The sequence below is a fragment of the Brachyhypopomus gauderio genome, unplaced genomic scaffold (genome assembly GCF_052324685.1).
Source record: "Brachyhypopomus gauderio isolate BG-103 unplaced genomic scaffold, BGAUD_0.2 sc57, whole genome shotgun sequence".
In the NCBI taxonomy this organism is placed as follows: Eukaryota; Metazoa; Chordata; class Actinopteri; order Gymnotiformes; family Hypopomidae; genus Brachyhypopomus; species Brachyhypopomus gauderio.
In genome coordinates this window covers 2,006,362-2,028,817 of record NW_027506880.1, presented here as the reverse complement: position 1 = coordinate 2,028,817, position 22,456 = coordinate 2,006,362, and the positions used below count along the sequence as shown (strand labels likewise).

The following is a 22,456-nucleotide window of genomic DNA, read 5'->3' as shown; positions in this document are numbered from 1 at the left end:
TCGGTTATTAAATTTGGGGACATGGCGTCCCCATGGAAATGCAGTTCTTTAGCACTACAGGGTATACAGAGATTTAATACCGCAGCACGAGCTGGTGCCGGATATTAGCAACATAGCCCTCCCCGAGTTTTATTAGCACAAATCCCAGCTACCTAGCACCTCAGCACTGGCAGGGTGGTCAAAATTTCTGTTCATGTTTTTGTGACAATTTAACTGAAATAAAGACGAGTAATAAGTTCTGATAATGTCCTGTTGCTGAGATACAAGCGGATCTTGGTAACCATAGCCCTCTATGGGACCTGCTAAGGTGATGACCTCAGACAGAAAGACTGTATGTGTTTTGTTCTCCGTCAGCCAAGGCTGTCCTGGTGGGACTGCAGAGATTAGCCTTTTCATCTTATCCTACAGACACTAAAGGAAAAAGTGGCAAAGAAAAAAATATATACCAGTATATACATTCTTTCTTTCTTTTTTTTTTTACTTCTCAACACAAAATGCCTAGTGCAGTTAGTGCCTTGGGGTCATCCATCATGCCTGTTTTGGTCACTCTACTCCTGAGAAATACCAGGTTCTGACAATAAACGATTAATCAGGTTAGATTAGATTCATTAATTAGGTATGATTAATCAGGTCTGCATGTCTGCTCCATTCTGGCCAGAACAGTTGGTGCATAATGGCAGGTCAAAAAAAAGAAAATCTGTGGTATGTGATAGTGGTATGTGTCACATTTTCAATATCTTTGTGTACCAGGTATAACATACAGTTAAACCAATGAAAGCCTTGATAATCAGCTAGTGAACAGAGCCTAGAATGTATGATAAATTAGGCTGAATACTTGGCTTGGAAACTTGGTTTGGCTTGGAAACCCCTGCTCTAAGTAAACTGATGATTCATTCACCCACAGCCTAAGACAGCTACATTTAATTTTGATTAAATGATTTGATCCTGCAATACAACTAAATACTGGTTTCTCTACTAATTTAAAAATGATTTCTGGTGTGTCTGATGATGTGAACTTTGCTAAAAGGTCACATGCTTGATAATGATTTTACCTCTTGATTATGATAACGTCAGTAGCAGCGGCCAAAGCCATCTAACCAGTCTAAGCAAATGCAGAATAACAATCCAATGCAAAACACAAAACAAAATAATTTTTCTTCTATTATTCTTTTAATTCTTCAACTTCAAAGTGCTTGGGTCCCCTCCGCTTCAAAGTGCATGGATCCCCTCGGCTTTGAAAGGCTCTCCTCAGCTCTTTAAAGGGTGGGGCTCTCCTCAGCTCTTTAAAGGGTGGGGCTCTCCTCAGCTCTTTAAAGGGTGGGGCTCTCCTCAGCTCTTTAAAGGGTCGGGTTCTCCTCGGCTTCATAGAGTGGGGTTCTCCTCGGCTTCATAGAGTGGGGTTCTCCTCGGCTTCATAGAGTGGGGTTCTCCTCGGCTTCAAAGTAGCTGGATCCTCTCAGTTTCAAACTGGGTGGATCCTCTCAGCTTCAAAGTGGGAGGCAGGTTCAATTGTGGCAGCGTTGTACATTACAAGTCGCGGCAAGTCAAGCCTCGAGGGGATGAATGGTGCGGAAATTCAACAATTTTCAAGGGTGCAATTTGTCAAAGCTCGGCGGGACTCCCGAGCTTGGAGACGAAGAGGCTGGAGCAGCCTTTGAAGCAGACAGATGAAAGTGCACCTGATTGAGCATGTGGAAATGAGGTAAAAATAGGGACTTCTTAAAAATAAAACGTAAAAAAAAGTTAAAAAAAGCCCAGGTCCCAGTGCGCCCATGCCAGTCGACTGGCACCTGAAGTAAAGGCAATGACTCAGCTACCACAGGCTTTAATGGAGCTTTAGAAGGTACTCACAGAATATTCGGGTGACAGGTCCTCAAGAGCAGTGCTCATTTGAAAAATGTATGAAAAATGTACGTTACTTGTTAAAAACAAATGCAGCAATAACTCAAAGATTTCTAGATTAAATCAAGTTATTGATTTAATACTTTATAAATTTCTTATAGATTGCTTTTTGAAAGCTTTTCCTTCACTAGAAAACATTAACATTAAATGAATTTCATCAAAATAACAAAGTACTTATATAGCAAACACTATATCCCCAAAATCCCATGTTCATGTTCACCATAAACAAATCTCATTTCCCAATTAAATAAATTCCCTGTTCACGATAAACAAATTTGGTGTCCCCTGGAAATTAGTATCATGTTCACAATAAACAAAGATATTAGCAAATAGGGGTCTTGTGCATTTAATAACTGAAAAGAAAGTCATTAATCATAGCAGAAACACATCTATTTCCACTAACAAACTGAATTGGACTCAAGTCAAGACCTTAAATGCCTCCTGGGTAACAAAAAACATGGTACAGATTTTAGATTTTTAAATAAACGGAAGCTACATTGGATGCTGCTGCTGGAGCTATGTAACGTCATGGCAACCATAAAAAACTGGTGGGGCGAGGTGAAGAAGAAGAGAGAAACCAAAAGGATAATCCTTATTAAGTTGTAATTTGTTCCTTCTGGTAATCGCCATGTTTGAAAAACGTACCAGCAACGTGATCAGTGGTTTTTTTACTGTAACTGTTAGGTATGTCCCGTTACTACTCCATGCACAGAAGTGATGGGACGTGGCGCCCCTGTATTGGGACCGGGGAGCCCCTGTGTCCAGACCAGGGCTTTCTTTAGCTCATGCATTCCCAGTCTGCTCCTGCAGGTATGTGTTAAATATCACCAGACAGAGCCCTAAGATGACCAGGCTGTCTGTAACTATGAAGCTTTAGCAATTCCTTACGCTCTGAACCATAGGAGCGAGTGTTTGGGGCAGAATGCCATAAATGCGAAACAAAGGTCAACCATTCTCTGAACGTCAGCTGGAGTACAACAGTCTGCTACTGCACTGTTGTACCAGACAGTATTCATTGTATTCTGATAGAAATCTAAAGGACTGGAGAAGCAAATATATATATTTTTCCATTGTGCTTAAAAAACTAAGACAGAGAGGCAATAAGACTGCAGTCAGCGCTGAATGCAAGCAGCAAACGAACTGAAACAAGAATATAGGAGCCATGATGAGGGCCGGGGAGAAGACGGAAAAAATAACTCATCAGGCTCTAGAGGAATACCCCACGTCATCTACTGTTCAACATGGAAGTGTAAAATAACTTGAACCTCAGTAACCTAAACATAATTTGACATGTGTTTAAACTGATTGGAGAAGTTTTAGAGAAATGTCTTAAAAGGGTTTTTTGTTTTGTTTTTTTTCTTTTATCTCAGCATTGCTGAGATCACAACAGGTTCTTAGAATTGGTATTTCCACCCTGATGCAAGTCAGTGCCATATGAAGACTAGGACTTCGAATTTACTGTGAGGTTGCCAGACCAGAGCAGATGAATGCACATGAAAATGTCACCAGAAATGTCATTTTCAAGACACCTGTCCAGACAAAACATGAAAACAAAATGCCCTGATGTGTTTTTGTTACGTCTAGGCAACGTCTTTCTCCCAAGCTAAAGGAGCACAGGAGAAACCTCAAAGGTCTGTAAGTGCAGCCTTGGCTACATAGTTCTACTGGGATGTGGGCCTGGTGCCACAAACATTACAGGCAGAGCAGACAGATGCAGTCCTTGCCCATGATATTCCCGCCTTATAAAGCCAGCCGGCCATTCTGCTCGTCTGATTAGTTATCTCTTTAAGGCCAGCTAGGAAACGCAATCCGTCTCTAGAACAAAGACGCCTCAGGTTGTGTGTGCACGATGCTCCGTCCGGCGACAGCTTGCGTTCCCGTTACTCAGGCGCCTGCCGTAGAAGACAGCGCCGTTATCCTGGAGATACGGACCGAACGGCTAATGGCAGGGGGGGATCGGTTATTACTCTGCTGGGGGTCGCTGGGCAAGCATGGCTCCTTGTTCTTCGCACCCGCCTGAGATCATGTTTGCTTTGGTGCCAGTAAAAAAGAACCCCAGCAGCTGTCCAAACACCACAGGGGGGCGGGAGTGGAGAGAGTCACCATCCACCAACCAGCATGGTGTATTTCATACTGATTACAATGCGACTTCCCAACACTAGGCCCGGCACTGTGAAGCTAGTGCAGGTCACTGTGAGCCTGGGGAATGTGATTTATTACTTAGTACAGCGTTTGCCAAGTGGGCAAAAAGAGAAGGCTAGCTGTCACAATGCTACACCGGGTATTACCATGGAAAGGGGCAAATGCTGATTAACCCTTAAAAGTCAAATGCGCAGTACTGAATTAGCCAAGGAAAAACTGCAATAGTTGAGGCCTGAAACTAAGCAGAAAATGACATTTAATTCTCAAGTCTTTTTTAGTATAAAATATTCGAGCCACTAGAGAAATAGTAAGGAGAAAGTCAGTAATAAAGATTTTAATAGCACATTGAAATGACAATGAGAAGATCCTACAAAATCCCTAGAAAATCAATCACAGGCAAGAAAGAGAGTAAGGGACACAGAGACGGTGACAGACAGACTGAGTCAGAGAATGACACAGAGCATGAGAGATACAGCAGGAGGAGTTAATATGTATAAGTGGCACATCTAGGATACATGTCAATGTGTGTTCCTGAGAATGATATTTAAGAGAGAGAGAGAGAGAGAGAGAGAGAGAGAGAGAGAGAGAGAGCGCGAGAGAGAGAGAGAGAGAGAGATAGAGAGAGAGAGATAGAGAGAGCGCGAGAGGTTGGGTGGACTGGTGGGTGGGTGGGTGGTTCAGTGAGTCATCAATGGCCAGTGCTTAAGCTGTGTGGCACAAGCAACAGCAGGTCGCATCCACCTCTCTATGCCTCCTCTTCCTCCCCCACGCGACCTCCACCCAGCGCCTCCTCTAGCCCGCCCTCAACTCAGTGCTCCAACTCAGGTGCCTCATCTCAACTGCCCTGCTACCCAATTTACCCCTCACATTTTTCAAACATTATTCAAACTAAGTCCAAACATCCTGACTCTAAATGCACATCAGTGGTTGTCCTCGTTCAGACAGCTGAAGTAACCCGGGTCACCCTGGACACCCCAACATCAACCCCCTTTGATCTCAGTTGTGATTTTTTTTTTTAGCTTTTACAATATTAGTTACAAAGTATTCCAGAGGATTCTTAGTTGGTTCCAGAAAATAAAGAAAGAAAGAAATAGAAATTATGCACAACTCACCAGGAAAGGCATCATCAAGTCTGCAAAGTAAACAAACGCTGCTCCTAGTGCAAATCCCACAGCTATGGGGAGGAAGGCGAACGGTCCATACTTCCCAGATTCCTCCGCCATGTCAACCGCGGGGGCCAGGAGAGACCAATAGGAAGCTGCCAACATAACCTGTGCACGTGAGCAGAGGGGACTTGCATGAGGGGCTAAGAACAATAACAACAACAACAACAACAATAACAGGTACAGCAGCTCCACCTCCATTATCCTTCAGCAGCAAAAACATCCGTCGTGGTTTTCAGCGTGAAAGCTCATCCTGCTGCAAGGCCATGATAACTTTGTGGGTGTTATCAATAAACGTTTCATACATGTTTTCAGGTCTGGTCATACACACAGAAGATACTGTGTGAAACTGACTCGAAATATAATCCAAAAGTATCTTCTTGCTCTGAATGAAGAGATTAGAGATTACCAGAGATCATTTTCCCATGTTGAAAAATGGATTACAGAGACGATACTGCTGGGAGATTTTTTTTGCACATATCTCTCACTCCCAGTAGTGGACTTGAGGCATTCGTGGTGTTTTAGACAAACACACACAAACACAAAATACACACACAGAATCTGTGTGCTGTGTGCCTGTGGACGCATATAGACAGAAGGGTTGGGTTTTGAATAATTTATAGAAGGCTGCTACAGGCACATTATCACACACAGGCACAGAGAGATGAACACTCTCCAGAGTCTGACATACTCTGGCAAACCAAGATCAAAGACGTGCTCGTTTGTCCCCTGTGCCTTCCAGTAATGAAAGAGACACACCATCATCAAGTCTTGGCCTTTCCTCCTACAAATCACCCCAGACACGTCGAGATAAACGTCACCATCAACAAACACACCATCAACAAATGGATCCAGCACTGGAAACCTAAGAGGAGGGTTGCTAAGCCTTTTCTAACAGTAGTTAGGGAAAATAGTCTTGCATTAGCTTTCACTTTCACTAACATACCACAATTTACATTCAAATTCAACCCAAATTTATTCCTAAAGGAAACACGACACAGCTTCTCCCAAGTCATCTTTTAATCTCCGCTTCAACAGCTGACCCAGGATTAATTACTATTTAATATGTATGCAAGGCAAGCTCTCTCTGTGGACTTCATGGCGCATTCGTGATCATGAGCAGATTTTAATTGTTATATCCTCTTCTGCTCTTAAAGTACTCAGGAGAAGACCACAATACACTCTTCACAACACAGCATCCTCTCAATTACCCTACTTCATTAGAAAACCAGTGCTGTCAGTTGACATGCAAGAAAACACAAATGAATCTTCTGTACCCAGGGGGATGCTAATTGTGTATGTCATCATATTTGGTTGTAAAAAGTGCAGGTTGCGTCATGGTTTTTCGTGCACTCTGAGCATTATCAGTCACTGACAAAAAACAAAAAAACAAAAACAGAACATGGATCTGCCATTACTGCAAGGAATTGAAATTGTTTTTAGACCAGGTCATTTGGTCCATTCGATTCGAAACCACCTTGTTTATCGACAGGGGCTGGGAGCTCCAGTAACCCCGTAGGAAACGTGGAGACCTTGTCCAGCTGGCTGAGGCTCTTGAGTTGTAACCGTAATTCTTCATGAGGAGGGAAGGAAAATGTAGAGGTCCGGACACACCCGCATTTCACCCAGCGCTAAGACCAAGGGGCGTATACCATGCCGCAGCAGTGAACTATGAGGCTGTCATTCAGGGTTCTGCTTTTCTCAATGTTTTCTTAGTCCAGGGGCCTCATTTATTAAATTCTTCATAGATTCTGGAGTGAAAATCTGCATGCACACAAAAACCAGGAAACTGAGTTCATCATTTATAACACCTTGCGTGCGTTACCCATCATGAATACTTAAATGGGACATATCCCTTTTGTTGCTGAACAGGATACTCGTCGCATCACAAATTACTTTTATAGAATGAAATTGCTTTCAACTGATGGAAGCTGCTTCATTACGGCTAGCTGCTCTTATAGCAATATGAGCAGAGAACTGCTGCGATCACATTTGGTAAAAACCCGCCATGGTTGCAAATGGCACTTTGATACTGACGTGTAAGGAAAACCATTTAAGGAAGTCTAATGTACTGATGTAATGTGTTTATTATGCTACCAAATAGGGCTGGAATAATAGAGCTTAAGAATAGCTGGGACATCCCTGACCTATCAACAAATTCCCTCTGAAAGATACCAGTTGCCAGGAATCCAAGTGTCATCAATACCTTTAAATGGAAGGTACTGCCCAATCATCACTGGCAAGAAAATCTTTGTGATCTCAGAAAACACGTTCTCTCCTAATCCATCCATTGGCTAGGTCTTCTATTAATCCCAAAAAGCCCTTATGGTAGAAAATGCCTCATCCTTTCATGTATATTTATAGATCTGTGACTGTGGCTCAAGAACGGGGATCAAGAACGTTCAATGTAAGTAGTTGTTTGAAGCAACAAATTTCAATACAAAAATGAGGTCCCAGATCATTATGTAGGGCAACGCCCCGCATCCGTAAGCTGAAGGCGGATATCTGAGACTGTAGATGCTGGCAGGGCATTAAATGACAATATTTGTTTTGTTTTCTTGCCTGACTGGTACAGCCTAGGAACACACCAAACTGACAATGAAGAATTAATGGCAACCGTAATTCACGGATGATGACCTTCCATCAAATTACTGTTGACCACCTGTGTGCATTTACACTCGAACACACCAGCCAGACTACAGTTGAGGAACCACCCAAACATACATTCTGTGCCTGCACAAAAGAAAATAACCCAGAAGAAATCACCCAAAGGTAATGGCTTCTTATGACGAGTATGCTGAGTATTGAGCGACTCCCCCCTCTTCTTGACCTCTTTCCTTCCATGAAATCGCACACGATGATGAAACGTGTGACAAATGTGTTCTCTATAGTGTGTAAAACAAGACCTTCCACATAGCGAAATATTATGTTTGTGTACCACACTGCCTCAATACATCAAGCCACAATTCGACAGAAAAGCCTTATGTAGTATATGTCTACATTATCTCATTTCTATTTTAGACTGAACAGCCAATTAGAAAGAATCCTCACGGCCCACCAACCCACATTCCACATGCAAAATCTGCAAAACGCCGCTGACAAAGATCAACTACGTCCATCAATATGGAACAGACAATGGTTACCACCGTCCTCAAAGAGCCGACAGTTGGGTGAGTGCATCCCTAGAACCTGCTGTTACATCATGTGTTCCTCTTATGGCACAACAGACAGTAATGTTGAAGGTGAACCTCCTGTCCATGACACCCAAAATCCTGCAGATATGCCAAGTTCTTCACAACCAAAAACTGCCTCAGTGTTACTGAAGTTTTAAAATGGAGGGACTACTGAGGGCTAAACAAGATGTCACGTCTGGAACATTCTGTCGGAGAGTTCATGCTAGAGGTTACCATAGAGAATACCTCAGAAGATCGATGGCCACATCATAATGGTGGTTTAAGTGGTCTCACAGACTACATCACAGTTCACAATAGTTACTCTCTGCTGTTCTGGTGAACTGAACTTAAAATAGCTTTATGCTTTTTTTTAATCTGAAGAATATTGGTTGAATGGAGTATTGAAATTAATAATGAATTGAAATGCAGTTTGTGGCAATTTGTCATCTCTTCTGAAGCCTTCGCTGGATTTCATACCTGTGTGAAGGATAAGACACCTTAACTTTTATCCAAATTGTCACGTTGAGGACCCCGGCCCCTCCCTTTTGGGCGTGTGTCAACGTTGTCCACGTGCTTTGTCTGCGTCAGTGGATATCCGTGTTTAGGGTTATGTCGTGTGATTAATAAGTCTCACCTATGAATCGTCTCGTGATCACGTGGGGCTAATGTGGTTTGTCTATTTAATGTGCGCTCGCACAGTGTCCTGTGCTCGTCGTTGTCTAAGTCTACACGTTGTGTGTGTATTCTATTCTATGTTACTCGTGCGCTGTTGCGCAATCTGTGTTAAAATTAAAAGTGACGGAAGTAGAAATAAGGATTCTGTGTCTCGTCCTTCGCCGACCCACGAACGTCACAGAACGACGAGCCGACAAGAGACACCAGGAAGATGCCAGGCTATACGACTCGGCCACAAAAGAGTCAGCGCCCCAGTAAGTGGCAGGATCCCGCATTACAAGAGGAGCTCTACCAGGGGGTGGTGCGCATGTGGAGGAAGAGAAACCCCTCTCCTTCCCGCGCCCTCTCGCCTCAGAGGGTAGGCGCCTGCACTGTCGGCGCCACCGCGTCGACCCTGGAGGAGGAGTTTGGAGAGGGGGGGTCCGAGGAGGAGTCAGAGGAGGAGGAGTACCCCCCTCCTCCTGTGTGCCCTTCTCCCAGCACGGGCTACGAGGAGGAGGGGGAGGAAGAAGAGGATTACCCTCCGTCCGTTTACTCCGCTCCCACCATTGACTATGTTGGGGAGGGGGAGGAGGATGAGGATTACCCTCCGTCCGTTTACTCCGCTCCCACCATTGACTATGTTGGGGAGGGGGAGGAGGATGAGGAGTACCCTCCGTCCATCTGCGACAACACCACCGTCGAATATGATGAGGACTACCCTCCGTCCATCTGCGACGACACCACCGTCAAATATGATGAGGACTACCCTCCGTCCATCTGCCACGACACCACCGTGGACTTCGGTGAAGAGGAGGAGGAGGAGGAGTCAGAAGAGGAGGACTACCTCCCTCCGCCTGTAGGTCCCTCTCCTACGGTACCGGAGGACTATTCCCCGTCCGTAGGGTCTGGTGTCTCGGAGAGTGACCCCTACACGGAGGATGAGGAGGAGAGCCTTCCCTCCTCCGTGGGGACTGTAAAGGGGCGGAGGACTCCGGGGGAGAACGTGTCCTCCAGGTCTTCCAGGGCCACCCCCATGGACTGTTCCCGGGGTGAGAGCCCGGCGGAGTCCATGGAGGGGATCCTGGAGGGCGAGGAGGAGAATATGGACACGGCGGAGGAGCTCCCTCGCGCTGCACCTGGCGCGTACGACAGCCACGCTGCACCTGGCGCGTCCGCCCGCCGCGCTGCACCCGGTGGAGGGTTCGCAGCGAAGGCAGGAGGGGGACTGCCCAACGCAGCGCAGCGCCACCGGATCTCTCTCCCCTACTCGCTCTCCTCCTGGCGCGAAGCCTGGTGCCCATGTCGTGTGTGTGTGTTCCAGTGTTTGTAAGTACTTCCCTTTTGTGTACCTAACCCATTTTTCCCTCTTGTGCCACTATGTGTAAGCGTGCCTGTGTGTGTGTGTGTTTGTGAATGTTCCGTTTAGTGTGTCTAACGTCTTTTCCCCCGTCTTCCCAGGGAGGGTGTGCTAGGCGATTCGTGACGGACGCTTCGCCAAGGGCAGTCACCTCCCAGACGCAGGACTGAGCGCGTCGGATCCGCCCATCGTCGTGGGTTCGGGGCACTCGGTCCTGTTGGCACCCCGGGACGGGTAGTGCCCTTGGAGGGGGCATCTGTCACGTTGAGGACCCCGGCCCCTCCCTTTTGGGCATGTGTTAACGTTGTCCACGTGCTTTGTCTGCGTCAGTGGATCTCCGTGGTTATGGTTATGTCGTGTGATTAATAAGTCTCACCTGTGAATCGTCTCGTGATCACGTGGGGCTAATGTGGTTTGTCTATTTAATGTGTCCTGTGCTCGTCTACACGTTGTGTGTGTATTCTATTCTATGTTACTCGCGCGCTATTGCGCAATCTGTGTTAAAATTAAAAGTGACGTAAGTCGAAATAAGGATTCTGTGTCTCGTCCTTCGCCGACCCACGAACGTCACACAAATGCTATATGAAACTCTTTCCTCTGTTAACAACTAAGCAGTTTGTTCTTGTGGTTTCTCTGTGGATATTTTTCAAGGCAAAATGTGCTCCTATATTTTGGCTCAAGTTGAGTGCCAAAATTTTAGAAACAAAACCCATAAATATATTACCACACAGAAAAACTATTGACAAAAACACAATGATGAATGGGTTTTACTGCACAGCAAGAATCTGAGGCCACAGAAAACAAAGGCTGGGCTTCCAGCACACAGCGGTACCCCATCAGTAACAAATAACATTTGAGTACTTTGTGATTAATGCGATTACTGAAGCCATGTAAACCTGTCATTAAACAAAGAATAGTTCAGAATACAAATGTTAGGCATTCATGGCAATAAGAAATTCACATTATTCTGCACAATTAAATAATAATTCGTTCCCCCTTGCTTTCCAAATGTCAGACGTGCATTGTCGTGGTGCCAGTGAAGGAGAGATGGGATGTTCTAGATAGTGGGCAGAACCAATGAAGGAAGATGGAAGATTCAAATTCATAACCTAGTTCTAATATTTGAATAAGTGAACACAAAAAGCTTAAATTATAAATTATGAAATATTGTCTGCTTAATAGTCAACCTTCAAGGATTTTTAGCCTTAAGGAAATGGTTGGCCTGATGCGAGGTTGGTTAGTATAAGAGCATTATGTGTTTTCCTGGGTCATTTTGTTACAAGCCTAGTTATTATTGAGCTATTCCTCAGCAAAATGTTAAAAGCAAATTAACTCCGTCAGCCTGTTGAAATCATGAATTCATAGATATATGTTCAGCACTGACTTTAAATGCAGAACAAATACCACCCACATTACCCATTTGCAGTCATTTATTTAACAAGTATTTGCATCACAGCAGTCTTGCAGAGAACCTCTGACTCAGACAACAAATGGCTTTGGCTGGACTGGACTCAACTACAGTATTTCCCACCACAGTTTGAAATTAATACCAGATACAAATAAGGTTTAACCTTTTACCTGAACTTCTTTGTCCATTATTGATAAATAGATCAGTAAATTCACCCTATTAAAGGACCAGTTTGTTGTTGTACAAAAAATTGGCTTTAATCTCATCTACATCAGTTACTTCCTTTCTCAAGAAGCTGGATTACATCCTAGCAATTTCCTGTGGGTCCCCTAGAAGTGCATTTAAAGAAAGGTGTTACCACCTCCTTGTTGATGTTCTGTTTCAAAAGGAGCACACATACGCTCATAAAAGGTGTAAGTCACTTTAGGTAAGAGTCCCTGTCAAACGGAATGAATGCTATAATCTATGAAAATATGGACCAGTCACCTGTCAAATAGCATGAATGCTGTAATCTACAAAAATATGAGCAAATCTCTAACATTCCATTTCTAGAAGCTGCTGCAAATGGTAGCTGCTTCACACCAACAGTGACTACTGACTCCTGGCTCTTTAACGTCTTTTGAAACCCCCTATTTTTGTTTCTGTCACTGTAATGTCAATGGATGGTCGGGGTTCAAGTGTCTAAAGAGTTTATTATGGATGTTGATCTCAGAGAACAGAGTGCAATGCTGTCTTGGGGGTCTGTTATATCTGATCACAGTAAAACATTGCTTTCTCATTCTAAATCACTGAGTATTGTTAACGATATAATGTTACACATTATAGCTTTGCCTATTGTATCTAGATGAATCACTATGATGTTGTGCACCATGTATTGCCATTGGCATGTTGTGCAGACCTGTGCACATGACATCCTTGACAAAAGCAAAAGTACCATTTGTGGACAGCACATGTGTGGATTAATTATCACACAAAGGGGATTTCTACATGATCATGAAACCAGCCAGATGGGCAATTTTCCCTGACCTGAGCTAGCCACCAATCATCGATAAATGGGCTTGGTTTAACGAGACCTGCTTTGTTTACTTGCTGGCACATGCTGCCTTTCTTAGCTGCATACAGAACCATTGATGTGCTGAATCATAATGGGAGTGTGAAATGCTTACACTGCTTGCTGACCATACAACTTTACTAGAGTCTCGTTAAAAGAACCTGCTGGGAGGATGCATGTTTGGCTGGATATGAATGTTCCCCTGTTTGGGATGGAAGTGATTAAGGGGGATGGCTGCACAGCTTGTGGTGTGTATACTAAGCAGGTAATTGGAACATTGAAGTGGAAGTTCATGTAGTTGCTTGGCCCATGGCATTTTGTTTTTTTGGTGGTGGTGGTTTTTAAGTTTGTAACAGGAGGATTTTTGAAGACTGTAATTCCCTTTGCTGTGTGCAACCTCATTTTAAGCATTGTTTTGAGTGTTACAACATTATAGTCATTCAATGTGTACTTCAAGGCTCCACTCCTGGACCATTTCTGTTTATTATCTATATTGTCCTATTCAGAAAATATTGCAGCAGTCTCAATGTTCACTGCTATGCACATAATGTTTGTTAATTTTAATCATACTTCAGCTTTCTCACCAACATTTTTGATCATTATATTTGCAAGCTACAAGCATTAATTTTTAATACAGATAAGAGAGCTGATTGGGCCTATAAGCCTTTCACCCAGGCTGTCTGGTTATGCTGTTGAGGTTGGTGGAATGATAGCTAAGCTCTCCTGCAACATAGGTAGAATTTTCCACTCAGTGCTCATTTTACTTGCGGTCACCTCTAACGCCTGTAACCAGGTCTCTTTCCATAACAGATGGGTAACAGATGGAGTTTCATTATTATTGCTATTGAATATCCAGAACCCAAGTGCCTCACCTGAACCAGTGTAGAGATAACTCCGTTGGTTAGGGTTGCAGTAATGACTCAACATTCTCTGCTCAGTTTCCTGAGTAAGAGAAACGGTAGATGGCTGTATCTCCCTCCAAAAGATGCATGAAGATGTTTCAGAAAAGTGTGTGCTGAGGTCTCTGTATACAAAGCTAAGCCTAGTAGCAGTACCATGTTTCAGAGATACTGATGAAGAAGCCAAATCAGAGCTGATCTGAGGACCAGAGCTGACAGGACAGACAAACAGAGGAGACAAGATGGGCAAGAAATGTCCCTTACATAGAAAAGGAGGTGTGAAAAACGATCAAGAGTGGGAGTTGTGCAGAAGAGGAGGTACGAGCAGAGTTCCTGTTAAGATTACAGCAAAAAAATTTTTTTGTGTGTGTTTTGTTCTGGGTTTCCTGTCAAGACTCAGGAGAACTGCCAACCTGCTGCCCTCCATCCATCCCTCCCATCCCCTCTCCACCTCCCTCTCTCTCCCCTTCCCCATCTCTCCACCTCCCTCTCTCTCCCCTTCCCCATCTCTCCACCTCCCTCTCTCCCCTTCCCCATCTCTCCACCTCCCTCTCTCCCCTTCCCCATCTCTCCACCTCCCTCTCTCCCCTTCCCCATCTCTCCACCTCCCTCTCTCTCCCCTTCCCCATCTCTCCACCTCTCTCTCTCCCCTTCCCCATCTCTCCACCTCCCTCTCTCTCCACCTCCCCTTCCCCATCTCTCCACCTCCCCTTCCCCATCTCTCCACCTCCCTCTCTCTCAACCTCCCCATCACTCCACCTCCCTCTCTCTCTCTCTCAACCTCCCCTTCCCCATCTCTCCACCTCCCTCTCTCTCCCCCTCCTCTTCCTCATCTCTCCACCTCCCTCTCTCTCCCCCTCCTCTTCCTCATCTCTCCACCTCCCCCTCTCTCCATCTCCCCTTCCTCTCGCCACCTCCCCTTCCACCATCTCTCCATCTGGCTCTCTCTACCTCCCCTTCCCCATCTCTCCACCTCTCTCTCTCCAACCTCCCCTTCCCCATCTCTCCACCTCTCTCTCCTTCCACCTCCCCTTCTGCTATATCCCCCTCTCCTCCCCTCCCTGCATGTCTCCCTTCCTGCATTGCTCTGTCTCCCCCCTCCACTTGCCCATCTAACATAAGACAGGTTATCCATATTATCCTGCATATACCAAGAGTACCTCTACAAGGAAAAGCCTTTCATTAACTACAAAATCTCCTTCTCTTTTCAAGAAGCAGGTACAAAATGTGTGTAAATGTAATTTGAACAGTTTCAAAATACTGTTCAAATATTTAAATATTATTGTTAAATATTTAGATGATCTGAAGTCTGGGCAGGGGTGTCAGCAGAGAGGAAGCATGTGACCTCACCACGGAGTACCTGTTACTGCTGCAAATGTTGCCAAAGCTGCAAATAAAATCCTATTCTGGAAAAATGGGTCATGAGTAAAGCAGCAGTTTCTCACAGAGTTATTGGAGGAAAACAGACAGTGTTATAAGAGCTACAAGAATTCTGTTGTTTATTTTACAATCCTAGACAAAACCCCAATAATCACAAATGTGTCCCTTTTTCCTCTCCATTCAGAGTTAATAAAACTGTTTTTATTACCTAGACATTCATGTGTGCATTACCTACACATTCACAAATTCAGATCATACTAACAGGATGAATTACATCCAAGAAGATAAGATAGCAGAGACGAGCAATGTAAGTTTAGTATTCATACAAATTAGGCTACTACATGGCACTTATTGAGACAGAACTTTCTCCACTTACATTACGGCCTCAGAACCTACAGCGGACCCATTACAGCCCTGTCTGCCAGAGACGCCCAAGTCGTTCCTCCCATGCAAAGAGGAGAGCAGGACAGCTGTAACACTGGAGAGAGGGCTCCAGTGGTCAGATTAACACTGGAGGGCTCCAGCGCTCAGATTAACACTGGCGAGAGGGCTCCAGTGCTCAGATTAACACTGGAGGGCTCCAGCGCTCAGATTAATGCCTCAACTCTTCTACCATCATGATCTCCCGCCTTCTGCTGATTGCGCCATGTGGAATAATGAAGCCAAGCTCAGCGGAGAGTTCCAGGTCAATTAAACCACGAGCTGGTGGCACCTGCCTTCGAGAGCCGGGGTAAAAATAGATTACTGCATCTTCTCTAGTGGCTCTTCACAACACACATGCTCTTGGAGTACACATGCAACTGTATAATCAAATGCTCCTTGAAGCGCTTGTGGTATATGGCATGAAGATAAACGTGTGTATATTATATTGGGTTTAACAGTTGGGGTAATAGTTAATTACTGAACTAAAAGGGTAGAACAGAATAAGACTCATCAGCAAAGGTAAATGAAGCAGAGTGGTACATGGCCATGCAGCACAGGTAAAAGAACTTAACCTTCGGAGTTTCTAATAATATAATGATTGAAAAAACTTGCAGAACTGCAATGGTAAAAGGACTAAGTGGGAGCTGTTCAAATCTACGAGGTCAGAAGAGGCGATTTTTGATGCTGGCTGTATCAGATATGTTAAGTATCTACTGTATATCTACCCAGTTATCAATGGCAGTTAACATACCCAGCCTTCACCTCCCACGCTCTGCACGCTCCTTGCAACACAAAGATAAAAAGGTCCAATCAAGCGGTTCTCCACAGAAATGGCCAGTGTGCAGTCTTTGGTTCAGGAGGCAACAATGATACCACATGGAAGTGCACCCTTCAGCAGGAAGGAGAAGACAAAGAGCTTGCTCTGTGGATCACAACTGATCTTGTAAGCACAAAGCAACTGATCTCAACACAGATTTGCCCAGGAGAGTTAATGAAAGGCTGTCTAATCTTAAATGTTGCACGCACTTTACAATGGATCCATGCCACTAAAGTACTAAAATAATGTAACAATATGGCTTTTGAGTTTTTGAGAATAATTTTGTCATTTCACATAAATGAAATAAAACTATATTTGGTGTGTCAGTCAATTTTCAAATCATCTGAAGGAATTTGTTTCAACCAGGTAATGGCAATGACACAGCATGGACTTCATGGACAACAGGCATCTCACCTTCAACAATGACTTTCACATAAGAGCATATAATACACACAGAATAGCAGAATAATACACACGGTAGTACAAACGAGAGAGGAATGTTGGCTAATTGGCTGGATCAGATGTAGCAGACAGCTGTGAGGGTCCCCTTGTGGTATTAAATATGCACATTTAAAATACATTTTGCCAGAGGAAAATTGAATAAAAAAGAAATGACAATAAGGCTCTGATTGCAGAAAAGCTAAAATAGCCATAGGGACTTTCCCCCCCATAGTAAACTTACTAGGGCTGCACAGTACGTGATTTCTTCATCAATAATGTAATATCAGCCTTCATGGTGTTGATCTCAGGAAAGGCTGCCATGAGCACAATCACCCTCTCACAAATCACACACATTTAGAAGTGTGCTTAGCCCATCTGATCTCATCCCACAGAAGGGCTCTGGGGTTACTATTAGTTACATTTATATAGTGTCTTTCTCAAACCCAAGGACGTCTTACAGACAGAAATCAGCTTTTACAATCAATTCACCCACCCACCCTCCCTGATGAGAAGAGTGAGAAGAGCCTGGCAATTAGTGCACAGTGTACTCTCTATGAGAAAGCGCAGCCCCTGGGTACAGGGAAAGGGAGGAGGACGAGACAGGACAGAGCACCAACATAACTGGACACACATAAATACACAGACACAATCACATAGTACAATGTTTTCAGACATGGGGAGAACATGGAAACTCCACCCAAACAGGGACTCGAACCAAAGACCCTTGCACTGAGAGGCAAGGGCACTACCCAACAAGCCTCCCAACCACACTGGTTATGGCTTACACTGATGTAAATAGACTATAAGCTCCCTTTACTGTTTGACAAGGGCTCACCAGAACAGCACGTTTGGTCCCATCAGGCAGCCTTACTCTAAGTATAAACATCCACTGCCAGAGTGATAAGTAGCTTTATTGGGATTTAGCTTATCTGGGTTTTTTGTTTTCACAATATTTATCAGCAGAGCCTAAAACACAATATGGTTTTTCCATCATTCAGTTTTTTTTATATATTTTATCATATCTGGAGCTATACAGTCTTAGAAGGCTGGTATGAATCTGGGACTACATGAGGAACATTTTCTTATTCACATTTGCTGCAGTTCCTCTGAAGTTCACCATGTCTGGAATTTCGCACCATGCTTGCACCCTACAGCTATGATTCAAAAGAACGTTCCAGCGGGGCATGTACAGTGAGGACTCTAGTACACTATGTCTTTTCCCTCACTTCGCTGTGATAGTGTGAGCTCAAAATGGATCTAAACAGGTTCTTTTGAGGCAGAGTTGCATTATATTATAATACTAATGTATTTAATTTAAATGGCATGATAATAATAATACCAATAATAATGTATTTAATTTAAAAGGCATGATAATAATAATACCAATAATAATGTATTTAATTTAAAAGGCATGATAATAATAATACCAATAATAATGTATATTATTTAAAAGGCATGATAATAATAATATGCCAACAGTTGTCAATTCTCTCCTTGCTGCTTCTTAGTTAAAATACATTAATGGCAGCAGGTTGATCCAGTAAGTGGTTATTAAGCATTAGTGTTAATATTAAGTGAATTTGAAGCATTAGTGTTAGTATTAAGTGGATGTGAAGCATTAGTATTAGTATTAAGTGGATGTGAAGTATTAGTGTTAGTATTAAGTGGATGTGAAGTATTAGTGTTAGTATTAATATTAAGAGGATGTTAAATATCAGTATTAAGTGGAATGCATCACTGCTTGCATAATCATAAACATAAGAGATTTATTTTTAAATACCTGTTTTACTCTTCATTTTAAGCAATATTTTTTTTAATCCAGTGTGTTTGAGCACTTAATTTCTGATACTCAATCCCAACCCCAACCCCAACCCTAAGCCAGGCCCCAACCCCAACCCCAACCCCAAGCCAAGGCTCACCCCTAACCCCAACCCCTTTTACTGAGAACTCACTTATTGTTTCTCCAGGTCTAAATTCTGATCCATCACTCTTTTTTTCTTCCAACCAAGTGAACAGCATGTTGGCATTAACCATAACTACAAAGGCATTTGGAATTCACTTGCACGGCAACACAGTAAGAAATGTGCTGAAACCTATAAATCATCATCAAAATCATGCAACCCCTTTTTAAGGATCTAGGGTTACAGTGCGATGTCTGCTAAATACCAGTTTATTCCCCTGAGCAAACCTTGCTCAAAATATTCTACATAATAACTAAAATATAATGTATAACATCTTATGATTGCCTGAAAGACAAAAGTATCATGGGTATAAATACATATGCATGTATTACTGTGTATATGGTACACACCAGGCTGTTTGTTAGAAACATGTATTTATTAGGAATGCTTTGGCATACATATGGAGACTATGGTCCCTCTGTTCCCATGCACAGATTGTGTTAACCTTTTTCAGGTGATACACTTCTCTTAGACCACAGTAGTGACACTGAGACATGCAGTGACTCAGGAACAATCCCAAAGCGGCTTAGCATACAGGCTAACAATGCTAACCGTGCTAACATTGCTAATAAAGGGTCATGCAGCTGCCCAAAGCTGATGGGTGGTTACCACCCTAACCCTAAATATAACCTAACCCTAACCCTAATTATCTAACCTAACCCTAACACAAACCTCTGATGCTTCATTCAAGTTCATTCCAAAGAGGTCAAATACAATTAATATCAGGCAAATGTGCTGGTCAAATTCTCATCATCTGACCCTACTATCAGCACACCGTGAATGCGTGCCCTGACCCTACTGTCACAAGTCTCCAGCATTCTAGAAGGGCAGCCTACCACCCACACACCCTGTTAAATTAAATTCATCTGACTTTCATCAAATGTCTGGTCAGTACACTCTGATTTTGATCATGAATATTGACCTTACAACTTGATAGGTCGATATTACACTTACAATGACCAGAATTGGATTCTGACCATTTTCTGACCAGTAATAATAATAATGTTTTTTTGTCCAAGTTGTCTGCCCTGACCTAGTCCTGGATTTAAACTGAACTACAAAGCAATTTTGAGAATGAAGCAGTTTATATGTCAGTATTATGGCACCTGTCAATATCCCTGTTATGACAATGGTGGTAATTCTATGATATATTGTGTAGCACTTCAAAAAGCCATAAACACACATACTTTCCTTCTCATTTTTCTCCAAAGCGTCTGGTCTCATAATTGCTTTGTCTATTACTCCCATCAACTTCTTTATTAGCCATTGAACTCATCGATGAGAATGTGAGTCTATGTCCCATTTCAACAGCAACAGATGCAATATACTTGCATATACTTCCATCTCAGCCTACTGGGGCGGGGCTGCTCACTAGGGGTTCAACCCACTCAATATCTAAAGAGACTGGCAAGACAACAGAGCAAAAAGTTTACAGTGCCATGCATCATGATGGCAAGTCTGGGTTCACTTATCCAGTTACTCGCATTCAAATGAGGAGCATGCGGCTCCTTCGCTAGGGGTCAGAAATATTTACACACTGCAGGACTGCTGCTGCCCCATACAGATCTGACCCAGAAAACCCAAATATTGAAGAGGGTCAGCAAAGTGATAAAGTTAGAGAGTTAGCATAGCTATACACCATGAAGACCTCCTCATTACTGTGTAGAGAAAGCAAAACATAAAGTGTATATTTATATAGGGTGCCAGAGTGAAAGTAATGATAACCTTGGGTATTCATTAGGATCTTTAAAAGATACTGCTCCTAAATTATGCTTTTATATTAAGACTGTCTCATTTCACCAATTATTTGGTGAAGTCTGCTTCCGCTGCCTTAGCCTATGACTGCATTTCTCGCAAATATACACGCCTACTTACCAAAACGCTAGCGCAGTGACACTAATGGCCAGGATATAGCTTCAGGAAGCAAGTAGAACAACAACAGGTTTTGTTTGTGTGTTTAACTGTTTGGTTACGAGTACATTGAAAAGAGTCATGATGAAGGAATGCGGCCTAAAAGGGCGAATGCCTCTGACTCAAAGTAGTGTAGCTTTAATCAGCTCTCCTGAGAGTTACAACAATGACGGAAGAGATCTTTGATACATAAGGGTTTGATGCAATGGCTCCTTGCTTATCACAAACATCAGTTATAGAGATTTCATGACCTTTCATCTCACTCAGCAAGGCAGCAAATGGGCCCTTCGCATGCTGCTGTGAATATTACATCAAAATAGAGGGTTTTCGATCCACCGAGTTTTTGCGCATTTTGAAAATGCGCATGAAAAAAGCTGGATGGAAAAAGACCAAAATTCGAAAAAAGCCCCAAATATCGCAAAAAGATTTTTACGCTAGGAGGAGTTGGAAAAGTTAGACTATCGCATCGCCAAAATTCGAAAAAAACTGGATGGAAAAGGGTTTTTCGCATAAACGATGACGTATCATGCCTCAAGTCATGTGGTTCTGTACATGATCGCGATGTAAAGATAGCAAATGCATGCAAAAACAGTTCTGGAGAGAGCAAAAATTGAATTTAACTTCACCATGTATAGAAAAGAAAAAGAAAAATGTTTCAAAACCTCAACGTGCAAAAATGCGTAACTGCCAGATGGACGTAAAACCACTATTGTTTTGTCGTCCTCTCACGTGATCTAAAGTTTATTCGCATAACTGTAATGAATGGAAACAAGGCTTAATTTGCATTGTTTTCTGCCGAAACTTGGAAATTGCGCATTATTTTTTCGAAAGGTTTGGATGGAAACCCGGCTACAGACTAGTTTACATCACAGTGAGGAACAGGACATTTAGAGAATAGTGCAAACTGAAACAATGTTATAGGTTTGCCCTGCAGCCGTGCAAACTTGTAACCTGGCAAACACAACGTCTAACTGATGTCTGGAACATCAATGGTTTTAATATCTAGTCTGGGCTTCATCATCCTTACAGGCCTCCAAGTTCCCATAAGTGTCTTGGAGATCTCAGATGTGGGAGGTGTTCAAACGAGGCCTACCTTCACCAACTCTCCATTCGCCCAGGTCAACTTTCAAACTCTATCTCATTAAATGGGAGTTTGGTGTGGAGTTTGGCATTTAATTGTAAATTCCTTTTGCAAGAAGGGACTTTTGGTAATTTGCTTGTTCAAACTGCAGAGTAAGCCAGCTTAGAACACAGAACAATAAATGTTCAAGTCATTACACATTAGTCAAGATACCAGTGAGTTTTCACACGACAAACCTTCCCACACGACATGTTGACACCCATTAGAAAAAACATTTACATTTACATCTGCGGCAAGTGGCATTTTTAATCAACAAAAAAAAAAAAACAGATTATATTCTCTTGTTCACATTTTAATAAGCTGAAACAATGGAAACTTTCTGACTTATTGGTCTGCTGGAATAGCGTAGACCCTTCTAAATGTTGAATATAGAATGACAAGCAGGAGTGGCAGAGTAATTAAATCATGCTCCAATGACAAATAACATCTGTCCTAGAAAACTTTTACTGGAAGTGTAAAACTGGGAAAGACTGGCCTCTCTCCACCTTCTAACACACACTCTAAGACAGCTGGGTACCACAGGCCTCCTCGGCCAACACATGCCCTCCCTCAAAATAGATTTTTAAATCAATGTTCCCCTCTTTTGTTGTGAAGAAAAAAGATCAACAGGTATGTCAACAAAAGGGAGGG

At 43.0% G+C, this 22,456-nt stretch overlaps 1 protein-coding gene across 2 annotated transcripts in view; it reads right to left on the bottom strand.

Moving 5' to 3' along the window:
* Positions 1-22,456, bottom strand: part of slc39a11 (solute carrier family 39, member 11) — a 110,272-nt gene that overhangs the window by 84,979 nt on the left and 2,837 nt on the right. For both annotated transcript variants that reach the window (XM_076988014.1, XM_076988016.1), the window contains exon 4: positions 5,157-5,315. In XM_076988014.1, the coding sequence (XP_076844129.1) occupies positions 5,157-5,315 (159 nt within the window). The remainder of the gene's footprint in view (positions 1-5,156; positions 5,316-22,456) is intronic.